The 14,066-nt window shown below is 34.7% G+C and overlaps 1 protein-coding gene and 1 pseudogene across 1 annotated transcript; one reads left to right on the forward strand and one right to left on the reverse strand.

Annotated features, from left to right (window-relative positions):
* Positions 1–47: 47 nt before the first annotated feature.
* LOC111777765 (B-box zinc finger protein 21 pseudogene) lies at positions 48–1,183 on the forward strand (annotated as a pseudogene).
* A 984-nt stretch (positions 1,184–2,167) lies between these two features.
* On the reverse strand, positions 2,168–13,764 carry LOC111777396 (kinesin-like protein KIN-7D, mitochondrial). The gene is given in 26 exon segments (XM_087118583.1): positions 2,168–2,481; positions 3,059–3,179; positions 3,260–3,296; positions 3,298–3,332; positions 3,412–4,107; positions 4,328–4,474; positions 4,612–4,659; positions 4,878–4,928; positions 5,021–5,140; positions 5,670–5,810; positions 6,752–6,937; positions 7,870–8,052; positions 8,151–8,282; positions 8,362–8,469; positions 8,574–8,678; positions 9,133–9,237; positions 9,327–9,383; positions 10,008–10,075; positions 10,201–10,279; positions 10,384–10,443; positions 10,658–10,711; positions 11,479–11,544; positions 12,422–12,474; positions 12,707–12,796; positions 12,954–13,051; positions 13,168–13,764. Coding segments are annotated over 26 exon segments (3,243 nt in total). The 5' UTR covers positions 13,509–13,764; the 3' UTR covers positions 2,168–2,419.
* Between the last annotated feature and the right edge of the window lie 302 nt (positions 13,765–14,066).

The following is a 14,066-nucleotide window of genomic DNA, read 5'->3' on the forward strand; positions in this document are numbered from 1 at the left end:
ATAAAAAGTTTAATATTGATTTTATAAAGGAAAGCAAAGAATGGATATTAAAATTTTCAGGTACACACAATACCCTCCCTCCACAGTCACTTTGGTCCCCTTACCAAGTTACCATCTCTCTCTCTCTCTCTCTCCTCTGAATCTCTTTCTCTCTCCTCTGAATATTTTATTGAAGAGTTGCAGAGGAGAAGAAAATGGTGGGATTTAAATAAGGTGATTCAAAGGCTAACCCCATGTCTTCAATTCCTCCAAAGAACAAGAAATAAACTCCAAATCTCCTCCTTTTTCTTCTTCTTCTTCTTCTTCTTCTTCGCTCATAGTTACACCAAATTCTCTGCTAAACCCATCTTCGTCGCTTGCTCTGTTCTTGGAATTGAAGAAAATTGAAGAAGAAAACAGAGATATGAAGATCCGCTGTGATGTTTGCAACAGAGAAGAAGCCTCTGTTTTTTGCCCCTCCGATGAAGCCGCCCTCTGCTCTGCCTGTGACCACCACGTCCACCGTGCCAACAAGCTCGCCGAGAAACACAGCCGATTCACACTCCTCCGATCCACTCCCACCGTCAATTCACCGCCGTCGTGCGATATCTGCCAGGTCCAGCGAGCGTTTCTATTCTGTCTTGAAGACAGAGCAATCCTCTGTAGAGAATGCGACATTCCAATTCACGGCGCCAGCGAACACACCCAGAAACACAGTCGGTTTCTTCTCACTGGTGTGAAGGTCTCACCGTCACCGGCGACTTCCTCTTCCTCCTCCTCTGTCTCCGGCGGCGGCGATGAAAGCGAGGAGGTTACAATTGAAGCTGAAATTGGGATCTTTAAGGCGAGATCGAGGAAGGAGGCGAAAATGGGGTCAAAAGGGTTGATTCGAGGTCCTGTAATGGAGGATTTACAGCCACCAATTGTTGGGAATTTTGGTGGAATGAGTGAAAATGGGGTTGCGTTTTCGGCAAGTAACATATCGGAGTATTTGGAGAGCTTGCCGGGTTGGTGCGTGGAGGAGTTTCTTGATTCTTCGTGTGTTGCTGATGTTTTCTGTAAAGTTTGAAGCTTTTTTTAGAGAGGGAAAGATGGAAGAATGATTCCGACCGCCACAAACCCACTTTAAACTTTTATCTGTTCCTAATAATCTTGTCGTGGGAGATTTCTTTTTTAGTCATTACGAGTTTATTTTACCATTTTAGTTCTTCATATGTATAGTTACCTACTTTTTATATATGTGTTCTAAGCGATTTTGAAAGAATATATTCTTCGTGCTTGTAAGTAAAGATGTTAAAAGAATGAAATGTCGAGAATAAGATACTTAGAAAAAAATAATAGTATTGCATATGTCAAATTTTCATATAAATATCTAATTATGAAATGTCCAGAATAAGATACTTAAAAAAAAAAAAAATAGTATTGCATGTGTCAAATTTTCGTATAAATAAATAATATTTATGTCGGATATATCTTCCAATAATTTTATTATTTACTGGTTAATTTATTTTTATTAAGTTAAATTGTTAAAATAATTTTGATTTGCATTTATTGATAATTATATTATGAATAATGTGCGTTCTAAAGTTTACGAATCAATCTTAATCATTTGCTTAAATAAATGGTTTTAATAAAATTATATAAAATTTTAATAGTAAATAATGAGTACAATAGAGCTAATCAACATTTATGGTGGTTTTAATTATTTTAAATAAGATTATCTTATAAAATATATATAACTATGATAAATTATTAATAAATAAAAGAAAGAATATTAATGCAAAATAGCATAAAAAGAAAGCAAAATAACAGGGGAAAAAAGAGAGGTAGGAGAATGGAAGAAAAAGGACAGAAAATTAGAAAAATAAGCAAATATTTAAGGAAAAAATAATAAAAAGTAGAAAATAGAAAATAGCAACAAAAAAAAAAAAAAAAGAAAAAAAAAAAAAAGAAAACAAGAGAGAGATGCGATACAATTGAATGATATTTCAGAACATGGTGTGATAATTGATTTCTTGAAATCTTCAAAAACTAAATAAACACAACACCACACTATAGAGGTGGTTGAAATAGAATTTATAGATTAACATAATTTAGTAGAGTACAGTTAACATGGTGTGATGATTATAAGCTATAAAATAATACTATATTCCCATCACTCAACTGGGAATAAAAATGGAAAAGCAAATATTTAAATATGTGTGTGTGTATATACTTTTATGTACAATTGGATGATATTTCAGACACAATATGCCATTCTGCTACATACTAAAAGAAAGCAACACAAAGATTGCATTTGAAACTTGAAATATAATGCCCCCTTTCCCTCTCTCTCTCTTCTTCTTTTTTTTTTTTTTTTTTTTTGTACATTTTTCAGATATATAATAATAAAGATGTCATATATATTTATATAGCCTTTCAAAAGATACATACGGATTAATCAAAGAATTTGGTGCTTGAAATCGCATGGTAACTGGTAAATGGTGGCTTGAAGACAAATCCCTGCACATAATTAATTGAAGAAATCAAAAAAAAAAAAAAAAAAAAAAAAACGCTGATGGAAAATATCAATGCTTTAATCTTTTTTTTTTTTTTTCTTTTCTTTTCTTTTAATAATTATCAAACGCCTACGAGAATGAAAGATTTTGAATAGTAATTTTAGTTGATCAAACAGTTAGAAATTTAAACTGGACAGTACTAATAATAATAATAAAACATACTAGTTGTGGGGTAATGTAACTCTTAAAATAAATGTTGTCATAAATAAACTAAAAGTGAAAAAGGTATAATGAAGTGGGATAAAATTAAAATTTTAAAAAGTCAGTTAAGGAGGGCCATAAATTTTTATAGGAAGACAATTCCTAAAGATACTTTAATTAAATTGTACAAATCAACAAAAAAAAAATTAGAAAAAATAGTTTCTTTGGATTAATTAATAATTGGTTTCACTAAACACTAAAAGAAATAAATTTTCCATGTAATTAGTTCCAGCGTCTCCAAAATCAAAATCTCAAATGGAGCCTAAATGTAAGACACATGGAAAATGGCCCATAATAAGATGGTTGAAGAAATTGTGTACCTTTCGCGAGAGGATAATGTATATATATATGCCACATCAAAGCCGAAAAGCAATGTTTGTACGGCAGATTGGACACTCGGAAGCAGCTAGAGAACAAGATTGACACACTGCAAAGGGGGAAGTGCTTAACAAAAGCAGGAGGAAAGCAAGATTAATAAGTTCAAAATCACTTACAGCAGAAGGGCCGGCAGGGAAACATACTTTACATGTATTGGAGGAATTCACATCGCCGTGAGCTTTCTAGCTCTTTTTCTTTCATCTCCTGAATATTTGCCTGAAACCAGCAAAAAAACAGAGTTCATTTTCCCCCTTTTAGTTACAAAGTCGTGGCGAAATTGGCCGAGTTTGCATACCTTAAGGCGGAGAACCAGTGGTTCTTCCTTCGGTACTTCCCCTCCGGTTGGCTTTAAGATATCCAGCATTCCTCTGTCCATAATGCTAGAATCAGTTTGAGTGCTGCACTTTTTTCCATCAGCAAAACACTCTACTAATTCTGGCACAGCTCCTCCTCCCTCTTTCTTCAACTTAGCAACAAGCACCCACATGTTCGCCAAATCATTTTCCAGAGCCTCCTCTTTCTTCTTTGCGACTTCGATCTTTTTCCTGTATTGATCTTCTATAAATTCCTTTTCGGCTAAAGCAGCCTCGAGTGCTGCTTCACGTTGTTTTCTAGCCTGAAGTTCAAATTTTAAATCATTAGAATCGAATTCATCGTTAAATGCACTGGTCCTTTCATTAAGACGCCCAGACGACCTCCCTTTGCTCCCAGGTCTTAAGCTGTCATGCTTGCGATTAACACCATTTGCATTTTGCAAGCTCCTAGAGTTGACCGTTGCTCGAGCAGATGACAGTTCCTTCTCTAATTTTGCATTCTGCACTGAGAGCTTACTCACTTCCCCAGCTAAATTTTTTAACTCAACAGCAGCAGCAGAGGCTAGTTCTTTTGCATAAGAAGCTTCTTCAGCCAATTTCTGATTCTGAACACGCAATCCACTGTTTTCTTCTGAAAGTTGAACGTGCTCCAGCTTTAATTTCTCATTTTCAATCTCCTGATGGAAAGAGTACATATAAAACAGAAATGAGAAGAAAAAAAAAACACAAAGAAGTGCATTGACTTAGCCCATAAGTTCAAACAACCTACGGCACTTTTACTATTGAGGCGCAAATTTTAAGTACTTAAAAAATAAAAAGTGCTATTGCTGGAGTTAAAGAACCGTGGTAAGCTTAGCCAGATTTGGATAACAGAAATTTAAGCAGGTTAAAAATCACCTGTGACTGAATTTTCTTTTTCAGTTCATCAACACTTTCTCCAGGTACGTGCTGTTTAAATATCAATGATGATCGATCACCAGTAAATGAAGTCAATTGCTGCTGCAAGAGACGTAATTTATCCTGTATTTCCTTGTTCTCCGCACTCTGTAAATAAACAGATGTATATAGTTGAATCGCCAAGCATCAAATCAATGGGTGGAAATAAACATCTTGAATGAGTAAAGGGGTAGCAAAAACACAGGAATAAGATAAGAATATTCTATAACAAGATAGTGAACTACCTTGTTCTGCAATTGTTCCTGGAGGATTCGGTTGTCAGCCGATTTGATCTGATCAATCATCAAAGTAATCCTTAGTTAAATTAAGAACAAAGAGTTCAGCATAAAGGTAATATGGTAATCCACCACCATAATATGCTTGCTAGCTTTATAAAGTGCAAATCCAACTTCACAATTATTTGATGGACGGGCTTATTCAACTGCTGGTGGAAACATAGGGTGCCAACTAGATGACCTTGAAAGGCTAAAAGCACATTACAATATCTCACCTCCAGATCAAACCCTTTCTCGTTGCACTGAGCCATCAATCTGGTAATCGTCTGACAACAAACAAATTCAAAGTTTAAATTTTATTAAGATCAAGAAATAACTAGCTGAAACTTAATGTTGCTAGCCACAAAAGAGATTGCACCTGTTGCATTTCAACCAGTGACGCATTGGCAACCGATGCCTCACGACTCTCAGTTATTCGTTGCTCTAAAACCCTCATTTGTTTCTTTTTCTCTTGAATCTCATGCTCCAAGCTCTGAATCTGTATCAGTCAATATGAATGGTTAAATATAAACAATAGCAGACAATATTGAAGTATTGGGTTTCATCGTGCTTTACATAGAACAGCTTTCTGAATGTTTGTTAATTTGTTTTTTTATATTAAAAAAAAAAAACAGTATATTAAGATGTTGTACTGCCATTACTGCTAGTTTTAATGCAAATCAAGCAATCACTTGCAGAACAAAAATAGGATGGTGCACTACAGCTCTGGAACACGTATAAAATACAGGTCACAGATTAAGATATCGTTAAAATTCACTCCCTTTAATTTAAGTAAATTAAAAAGAATCTCAGCAAAAACAAAATAAAAGCATTGAGATACTCTAACTAGAAGAAAGAGCTCCAAGGTTTAAGTTAAATGTAATTGGTAGGGTAGGGAGTTCTAACTGATATTCATACAAATGCATGTAAATCATTTGGCAGAAAGCAATTGACGAAGCAACAATGTCATATTTTAACAGTTTCTAATGAGATCGGACATAAACATGCAAACCACAAATGAAATTTACATGAGTTTTAGAGTTCTCTGGGTCAGCCACCGACTGGTCCACCAAGCGCTTAAGGGTGCTGGTACTAAATGCAATCTCTCCAGAAAGCATCTTAACTTGCTCAACTAGAAAATCCATCTGATCTGACATTGTCATGCCACCCTACCATCCAAAACGTAGTTATTGCAACACCAGGAAACATCAATAAAAACAACTAACCAAAATATTAAAAAATAAAGGTTCAAGAACCAAAGACAAAGAAACTCCAATCCATAAGCCACGTAATGTTTCTTCAGACCGTATGGTAATGAATCCCCTCGATTTCATCAGAATTCATGACAAATAGTAATTCATGAAGAAGGAAAGCTAGTCAAAATATGAAATAAATAGTGATGATTTGAAAAACTTTATTGTTGCAATCCTAGCATATAGTGTGCGCCTTGTTGTCCCACCCATCAATTTATGGTATCAAGTCATGTCATTGCTGTTTTGCTACTCAAAACGTAATGTTTTAGCCATCAGAGCTCACGAGTTTTAATTTTGCATACACAATGATTTAAACTCCCAAGCTCCTAAAGAGAATAGATTTCATAATCACTGTTATTAATTGCATTACTTTTTGAAGGGTGAATGATGAAAATAGAAAGAGCAAGAAAGCCAAAGGCTGAAGAATTGTTTTAAATGAATCAATAACAGTGTAATATTCCAAATCACACAATGCCTTCCAGGTTGTTCAGTTGTCTGAGACATAATTGTTATATCAAATTATCGGTAAAACTTCACTATAATCTATATTATAGTTGAGATTCTGAGAAATTAACACCAAGACTCAGATACAAAATAAATCTCCTAATTGTGAGTTCTTAACTAAATAACAGTCAAACGTCCAAACCCAAGGTGAAAAGTAGCAAGAGCAGAACAGTTCTAACTGAAGATATCAAACAGAATGGGTTTGAGAATGGATATATGATTTTCTGGTCTAATGTATAAAATGATAATGCTATATACCTTGCAAATGAACTCAATGAGAGAATTAATCGTCTCCATAGCTACATATTAGCAATACACGTACACACAATTGAATCAACACCAAGATCACTCACTTGATTTGATTCGGTAACTGTACTACTGGCAGAAGAGAGCTCCTCATTCGCATTCCATTTGCTTAAAGAACTTCGTTGTTTGAAATCATAGGAGGGGTTCGATTGAACTTCTGAGACTGAAGAGAGAGATCCCTTAAGGTTTTCACTCTCAGCAGGCAACGACACGTCTCTGAAGACATCAAAATTCTGGCAAGATTCAATATGAAATATCAATAAATGAGCAAGGTACTAACCAATCAATCCCAAAAGTAAATAACCCTCCAATTAAGATAGTGGCCATTTTAGTCGGCTATTGTCCACCGGAAGATGGAACATTATCTTTCATCTTTGTGATGAGACTTGTCCCACTTTTCCACTCAATTTAGAATAATGGATGAGTACGAAGACGTGAATTGCTTGTGTGTCTCGTTTTACATAAATGTTAAACCATAGTGTGTAAATCTCAAACAATTAGGATCATCACCCAAGATTTCCAAGAATAATATTTAATTTAGTCATATATTAAATGAAGTCTATCCTTCCAGTGGATTTCTGCCTGAATGAGGAAGCTAGAATTTAACTTTTATCAAATTTTGAGAATAATTGGTATTTTCATCGAACTAAAAAAGGAATTGGCAGTGTACATAACTTGAATTTAGGGATATAGTGATAAAAACTACTATTTCTTCAGATATTATATGTAAAACCATGGATATCACAGAAGTAAAAGGATTGAATTAATAAATGTATTAGATCTTTTTTATTACTTGTGCGTATAGTTACAACACCCTTTATGTGTATAATTCTAGATATCAATATTATCAAATTTTAAGAAATAACAAGAACTAAATAGCTAGATAGAATATCATCAATATAAGGAATAGCAAAGATATAAATAATAAATTTTAGTTATTAAATGATATGAAGCAATTTAATTTGTAAAGGGTGATTTCTTTTTTTTAATTAGTAAATTGAAGTTTCCTTTCCATTTTTGCCCAACGATATGGATGGTTGCCGGATTAGTTAAAAAATGTCAGATCACTATTCAGATATATCACCACCAGTAATGACATGCCAACCAATCTCCAATGAATAGTAAGCTAAGGTTGTACACAGTCAAATTCAGGAAGAGAACTTACATCTTCGTCACCAAGAGAACAATTCCTTGGCTGACTGGGAACGTCACTCAAACATCCAGGCATTGAATTCTTTGAAGAGACAAGTATGAGTTTAGTCAACCTCTGAATTCTACTCGTAAGAGCAACCTTAGCTTCTTCTTCTTCCTCCAACCTCGATTGCATTTTCACTTGTCCTTCTTCCAACTGTTGAACAAATAACAAACAATTAGAAGAATGTTATAACCAAATAAAAGTTTAAAATCTCTACATCTTTTTGTGAGATAGGAGCAATAGAGAGAAACCTGTTGCCTTAAGTTGATAATCTCTTCATGATTAACACCAACAAGCATGCCCTTCTTCAGCAAATCGAGTTCTTGTTTCAGGCTAGAGATTTCTCTTTGATACTTTTTAATCAAAGATTTTTCATCTACAATCTGAAGCACATTTAAGAATAAGCAATAATTTTTCCATTTGACCACATAATGATCATGATATTGCAAATTAGCAACTAACCTTATTACGTGAGGCAAAAATTTCAACTCGCTTTGCCCTATTTGCAAACTTCAATGTGTTGTGAGTTTCTTCCATGTTACTGGATGCAGGGGTAACAGTGCATATCAGCTGAGATAACAAATAGCAGAATGTCACAGGCGAAATTAACATGGTTTATGCACAAGCAGCCTCAACAACAAAAGAGCTATTATTGCAACTTATACTATACTCACAGAAACATGCCCACGCCCACTTAGTGAAGATTGCAAAATACGTGTAAGCTTTGAATCTCGATATGGAACATGGGATGCTTTCCCCTCGCTCAGCTTTCCAATAACCTTCACGTTGTAACCACTGATTCATGTTTTTTTACAGGAAACAATAACAATTTCATTGATATAGTGAAATCGGGTCCTATATCAAGAGATAACTACAAAAGGCTACGCACTGATTCATGTTATTTCATTAATTCTTATCTATGATTAACATAGAGGAAATTAGCATAAATTGTCTAGAACTTCAAATCAAGTAAATTAACTCAAAGTTATAGAAAATGGAATTTTAATGTTAGAACATGAAATGATCAGCAAACCCATATCATATGTTTACGACAGATTCAAACTAACATACAACCACGCATTTGACCATAGTAGTCTCAGATGCAAATAGGTGCTTTTGGTTGGTCTTCCAACTAAAAAGATAAAAGACACAAATCCAGCATTGAAAATTAAAGGAGGTCATACAACCCAAATATTATCTCATCAACAGCGAGAATAATTAAAAAGCACCTACAGTTCCAAGAGTTAGAAGACTTTTATTTATGTAAGACCCTTCCTTTCTCCGTAATCCAGTCGTTTCAGTCTTTGAGCTCTCAGATCCAGCTAAATCGATCAAATTCTAATGAAAATGATAATAGATAGGGAGATATTAGCCACAAAATATGGTCATCAGCTGATATAACTACATAAAGGATATTTCAATCTCACAAGCTGTGAAAAGATCACTCCATCATATTCATCCCCATGAACACTACTTTCGACCATCTGAAAACATATAAACAAGAAAGAGGGATTAAAGTGGGCATCGCAACAACCAAAATGTATAACAGAAAAAAATTGTAATGAATTTCACTAGAGCTTGTTCATATAATAATGAAACAACCCAACATGATTTACTGTCCATGAAATATTTGATCTAGCATACCGGAGACTAACAAAAAAATAAAGAAGCAATCTCGACATATTAAAAAAACTACATTCAGTTAAATGGCGTGCACACACCAATGTCAAAGGAATATATTAAAATGTTATCTGCAAAAGCATTGAATTATTGAAGCTTGGATTTTATACAAGTACGAAACGTTCAATATTTGTACCAAAACTTCCACTCTCCTCTCCCTTCCCCCAACCTCCGTACTACCACACCACTTTGAGCTCATTTTGAAATTTGTAAGAGAAGAATGCCAAATGAATCCAACAATGCTATAAGAGTCTAGACCAAAACAGAGTAAACCTGGACATAGTAACAAGCGATAGAACTAAAGAGCCGTTTATAAAACAGAAAACTAAATCCAGATTCATAAAGTTCAGCAAACAGTCATGTCACACGTGCTTAGGTAATATCATTTTACAGGACCAAACACTCACTATCAAGGATAGAAATATTACCAACGTAAATATTGTATGACTTCGGCTACTGAACAGATTAAAATTATTTGATCCAACATGACGATGTTCTGCCAAAACAAAGTCAATAATAATAAGCATAGAAAACAAAATATCAGTGTCGATCATGCAAAAGTAGTAAAAAAGAACTAATGCAAGGGGAGGAATGAGGAATTGTGAATATGAACTTAAGTACCTTCTCCAGCAGCAATGAATGAAAGTGCATGCCCCGGAGACAAAACAACTTCTTCTTTTATACCCTCAACATAAGTGCCCTGCAACGAAATCCATGCATTCATTCTTATGTTCCTAACTGTGGAATATGGAAATTTTCATTCCGAAGGCCAGAAAATTTCAACAGAAAGCTCTAGGGAAAAACCTGTGCATCTTCTCTAACACGTAAATTCTGACCTGTTGGATCTAATAAGTCATTTATGACCTGGTTCAGATGAATAAATTCCACAAAAATCAAATAGGATTACAACATCCTAAGTGCTATGATTTAAATCCTTATAGCACCACCCAGATGAAGGTGTAAACAGATACAAAGAGGTTACCACAAAACTCCAATATAGAAGGACGTACCATTAATTCCAAAAATAATTGAAACTGAAAGACAAACAAAATGAATTTTAGTGCAGAGGATCTATTACCTCATTGTAGATTTCAATATATGACACACGAAGCAAGAACTCTCGCCCTGGAGTCTGAATATCAGGAAAGTTTTAATCAATTAAACCAGTCTATTATGAAATGAGATTGTGAAAATCTTGAAAATAAGGTAGAGAATGGTGCATCAAGCAAGAAAAGGCAGCACATCAATCACATCAACAATAAGGCCCCAAGCTGATGGAAGGATGAAGCGAAGAGTAAATGATGATAAGAGAAAATTTGCATTGCTATAGTTTTTGGATAGATTTTTTAAGAAAGAAACCAAAGGGTCTTCAAGGGTAAAGATCTCTCCTTCGATAGATTTTTGGGTGCTATACATTTTTTAGTTATATCATGGTGTAAATATTCTCTTATATTTCAGCACTATAGCTTTTCTTCTCTTATATCCAATTGACGAGGCTTTTTATAACTCCCTTGGATAGGGGACTCTCCCCTCTTTTGTAATTCCATATTATCAATGAAATTGTTTCTTATAAGAAAGAGAGAGAAAAAGAAAAAGAAAAATGAATTTCATGAATCAAATCCGATCTTTGAGACAAAAGATAAGATTTCCCAAGGAAAGCAGGTAATTGCAAACATGTTATACAGTAAACAACTACTGAAATACTATTCCCTTGCATCAGCAAAGAAGCATGGAATATACAAAATGAACATAAAGATGCCTTATCAGACAAAAGAAATGTATTAGCACCAAAAGTGATAGACGAGATAAAATCAAGATTAATAAATTAATAATATTAAAAATGGCAGCCAGCAACTGACGGTAGCAGATTTCACAGTACTGTATCCTGAAAATCCTTACATCTTGGATAATGCTGAACACATCCCTTATAGCCAATGGTACAATACCTGGAGAACTTTGATCTCCCTGTACAAATGAAAATGGAAAGCAAAGCAAAAATGAAAAAACGATCACCAACTATTTGGCACAGGAAATATTGTTAAAATGCAAGCTACCATGGGAGCAAAGACAAGGATAACTGAATATAATGAAGATTAAATGATCGTTGTTAGTAAAACTGTAAAAACTATTATTTAGCTAATGGATTTACACCGAACATCAGTCAAAATAGACAAAAGAATATTTTACCCCAAAATTTATTCAAACATCATCAGGTATTAGTATGGTTTTGGGAAGGGAAAAAATAAATATATATATTTTAATAAATAGAAAAAAGTGATTACAAAGTTTGTACATTATGGGTTAACGATAGAAATAGAAATGGAAGAACAATACCAAGGCCCAAGCATTCAAATAAATAAGTAGATATAGGATCTGGATGCTGTTCCATGGCCTAAGGATCTGTAAATATCCGTACGCCCAATAAAATTACACCCTTGATTGATGACCAATAAAATTAGCCCAGGCCACCTACAAATTTGACTAAAGGCTAAGTTATTGTTGACCGGTTTTGTTGTTAAAGACCAAAAGGCAAGGTATAAATTGGTAATTAAGCACAAGAGGAAAAATAACAAACTACAGAGACCTGAACACTATCACCCATTAGCAGTGCTTGTAATTCATTCAGCACGGAGTGCCTGGTAATTGGTGTTATTCACTTGGTTAGACTGAACCAATCAACTAATAATGCCAACTTTTCGTCATTAGGTCAATCGTATATAAATATCATTTTAGGAATAAAAGGGACGAATCAAAGACATTAACTCGTAATTTCAAATTTCTTAACAAATTTCATTAGGAAAAAAAAAAAGACAGGATAGAATTGTTAAATGATCGAACTTACATGCATTGTGTGTGTCTTCCCACTACTTGTGACACCGTAAGCAAACACAGTTCCTGCATCATCAAAAACTTAGTAATAATATTATGATTGAAGTTGGAAACCTAGTATATACCAAAAAAAAAAAACGAAGTTCAATGTCCAAGTCCCGCAAACATAGAAATTAGAAGGCGTGATGCTCTATAATAACCAATGCACGTTTCCAGTAAATTCTAAACAATGTTGTTGCATTCAGATTGAATTGTTGATTAAGCCATTTGTGAGCTTGAAGAGAACAAAGTCACAGACCATTGACACCTTCCATCGCAGCTTTGATGACAGGCTTAGCAGCTACTTCATACACCTCCGAAGTAGAAGTCTGGGACCCAAAAACCTTGTCTGCAACGAGAAAACGCCAAGAGGATCAACTTCACGAATAAACTAATTAATTAAATTAAAAAAATAAGACAAAAGAATATCTGCATTCTCCTTCGTGCTAACAGTCGAGAATTAACCATCATTGTAATCTAAACTTAAGAAGTTCGGGAAACAATACCGAACGCATATGCAGTTGCTGGATTATACTCATTCCGCACAATTTTATCCCCATCCGCGTACCAAGCAATCTCGTCCCCTCTATGAAACTCTCTCTCGCTACAAACACAAATTTCAATCAAACAAATGTACCGCATTACTAATAACCGAACCACCCGACTCCCCCACCAATAAAGCCCATAGATCTGATCCACTACACTGAGATCTAACATTACCTCAACGGCCGGAACCGAATCGTCACCGAAATGCTCTCTCCACACTTCGATGTATCCACTGGCTCGCTAATCAACTCCTCAGACGCGAAACCGACAGGAGTAAGATTACTAGAACCATGTGGACTATGGTACATTGAATCAGAACGACTTCGATTGGGAGTCGTGGATCGAGAACCAAGTCCGCCGCCGGAATTGAAGTAGGACGACGTCGAAGTCGTACCAGAGCGCGGAATCAGCTTACCATTGGTAAACGAAGAGGACGAAGAAGTTGAAGAATACGGACTGGAAGGCTTCCGGTACGAAAACGGCGAGCTACTCCGTGCTCGGGAAGACGAGGCCATGAAGTCGTCCAGGCGAGCAGTAAGCACGGCGACCGAAGTAGAACGCCGAGATCAAATAGAGGGAAGAAGAATGATAACTACAACAATAACAACAAGACCAAGCTCTCACCTGAATCCATGAAGGAAAACGAAAGAAATGGAAGCATTTTCTCTCCTCTGGTTCATCGTGTGAGAGAAAATCTTCGAGAGAGAGAGAGGTCCCAATAACCGGAGGGCGAGCGATCGACGGCAGTGTTTGTTTGGATACCAAACTTCAAATCTGTTTTTTTTAACTATTTTTATACTTCAAAAAAAAACATAATTAATTATTTTTGGGGTTTTTAAAACAGTTTTGCTTGTTTTTTAGATTCGATTCCATACTTGCCCCTTATTTTATTATTTATTTACACACAATTTTTCATTTATTTTTTTTATAGGAGGAATTTTTTTCCATTTTTTTTATTAGTTTTTTTTTTTTAATAAATCTTTTCAATGCATAATTTCTATTTTAAAATCTAATTTTTATTAAAAAAAATGTAAATATGTTTACAAACAAAATATAATATAATTTTTACAAAT

Source organism: Cucurbita pepo, chromosome 16 (genome assembly GCF_057944985.1).
Source record: "Cucurbita pepo subsp. pepo isolate OVF chromosome 16, ASM5794498v1, whole genome shotgun sequence".
Lineage (NCBI taxonomy): Eukaryota > Viridiplantae > Streptophyta > Magnoliopsida > Cucurbitales > Cucurbitaceae > Cucurbita > Cucurbita pepo.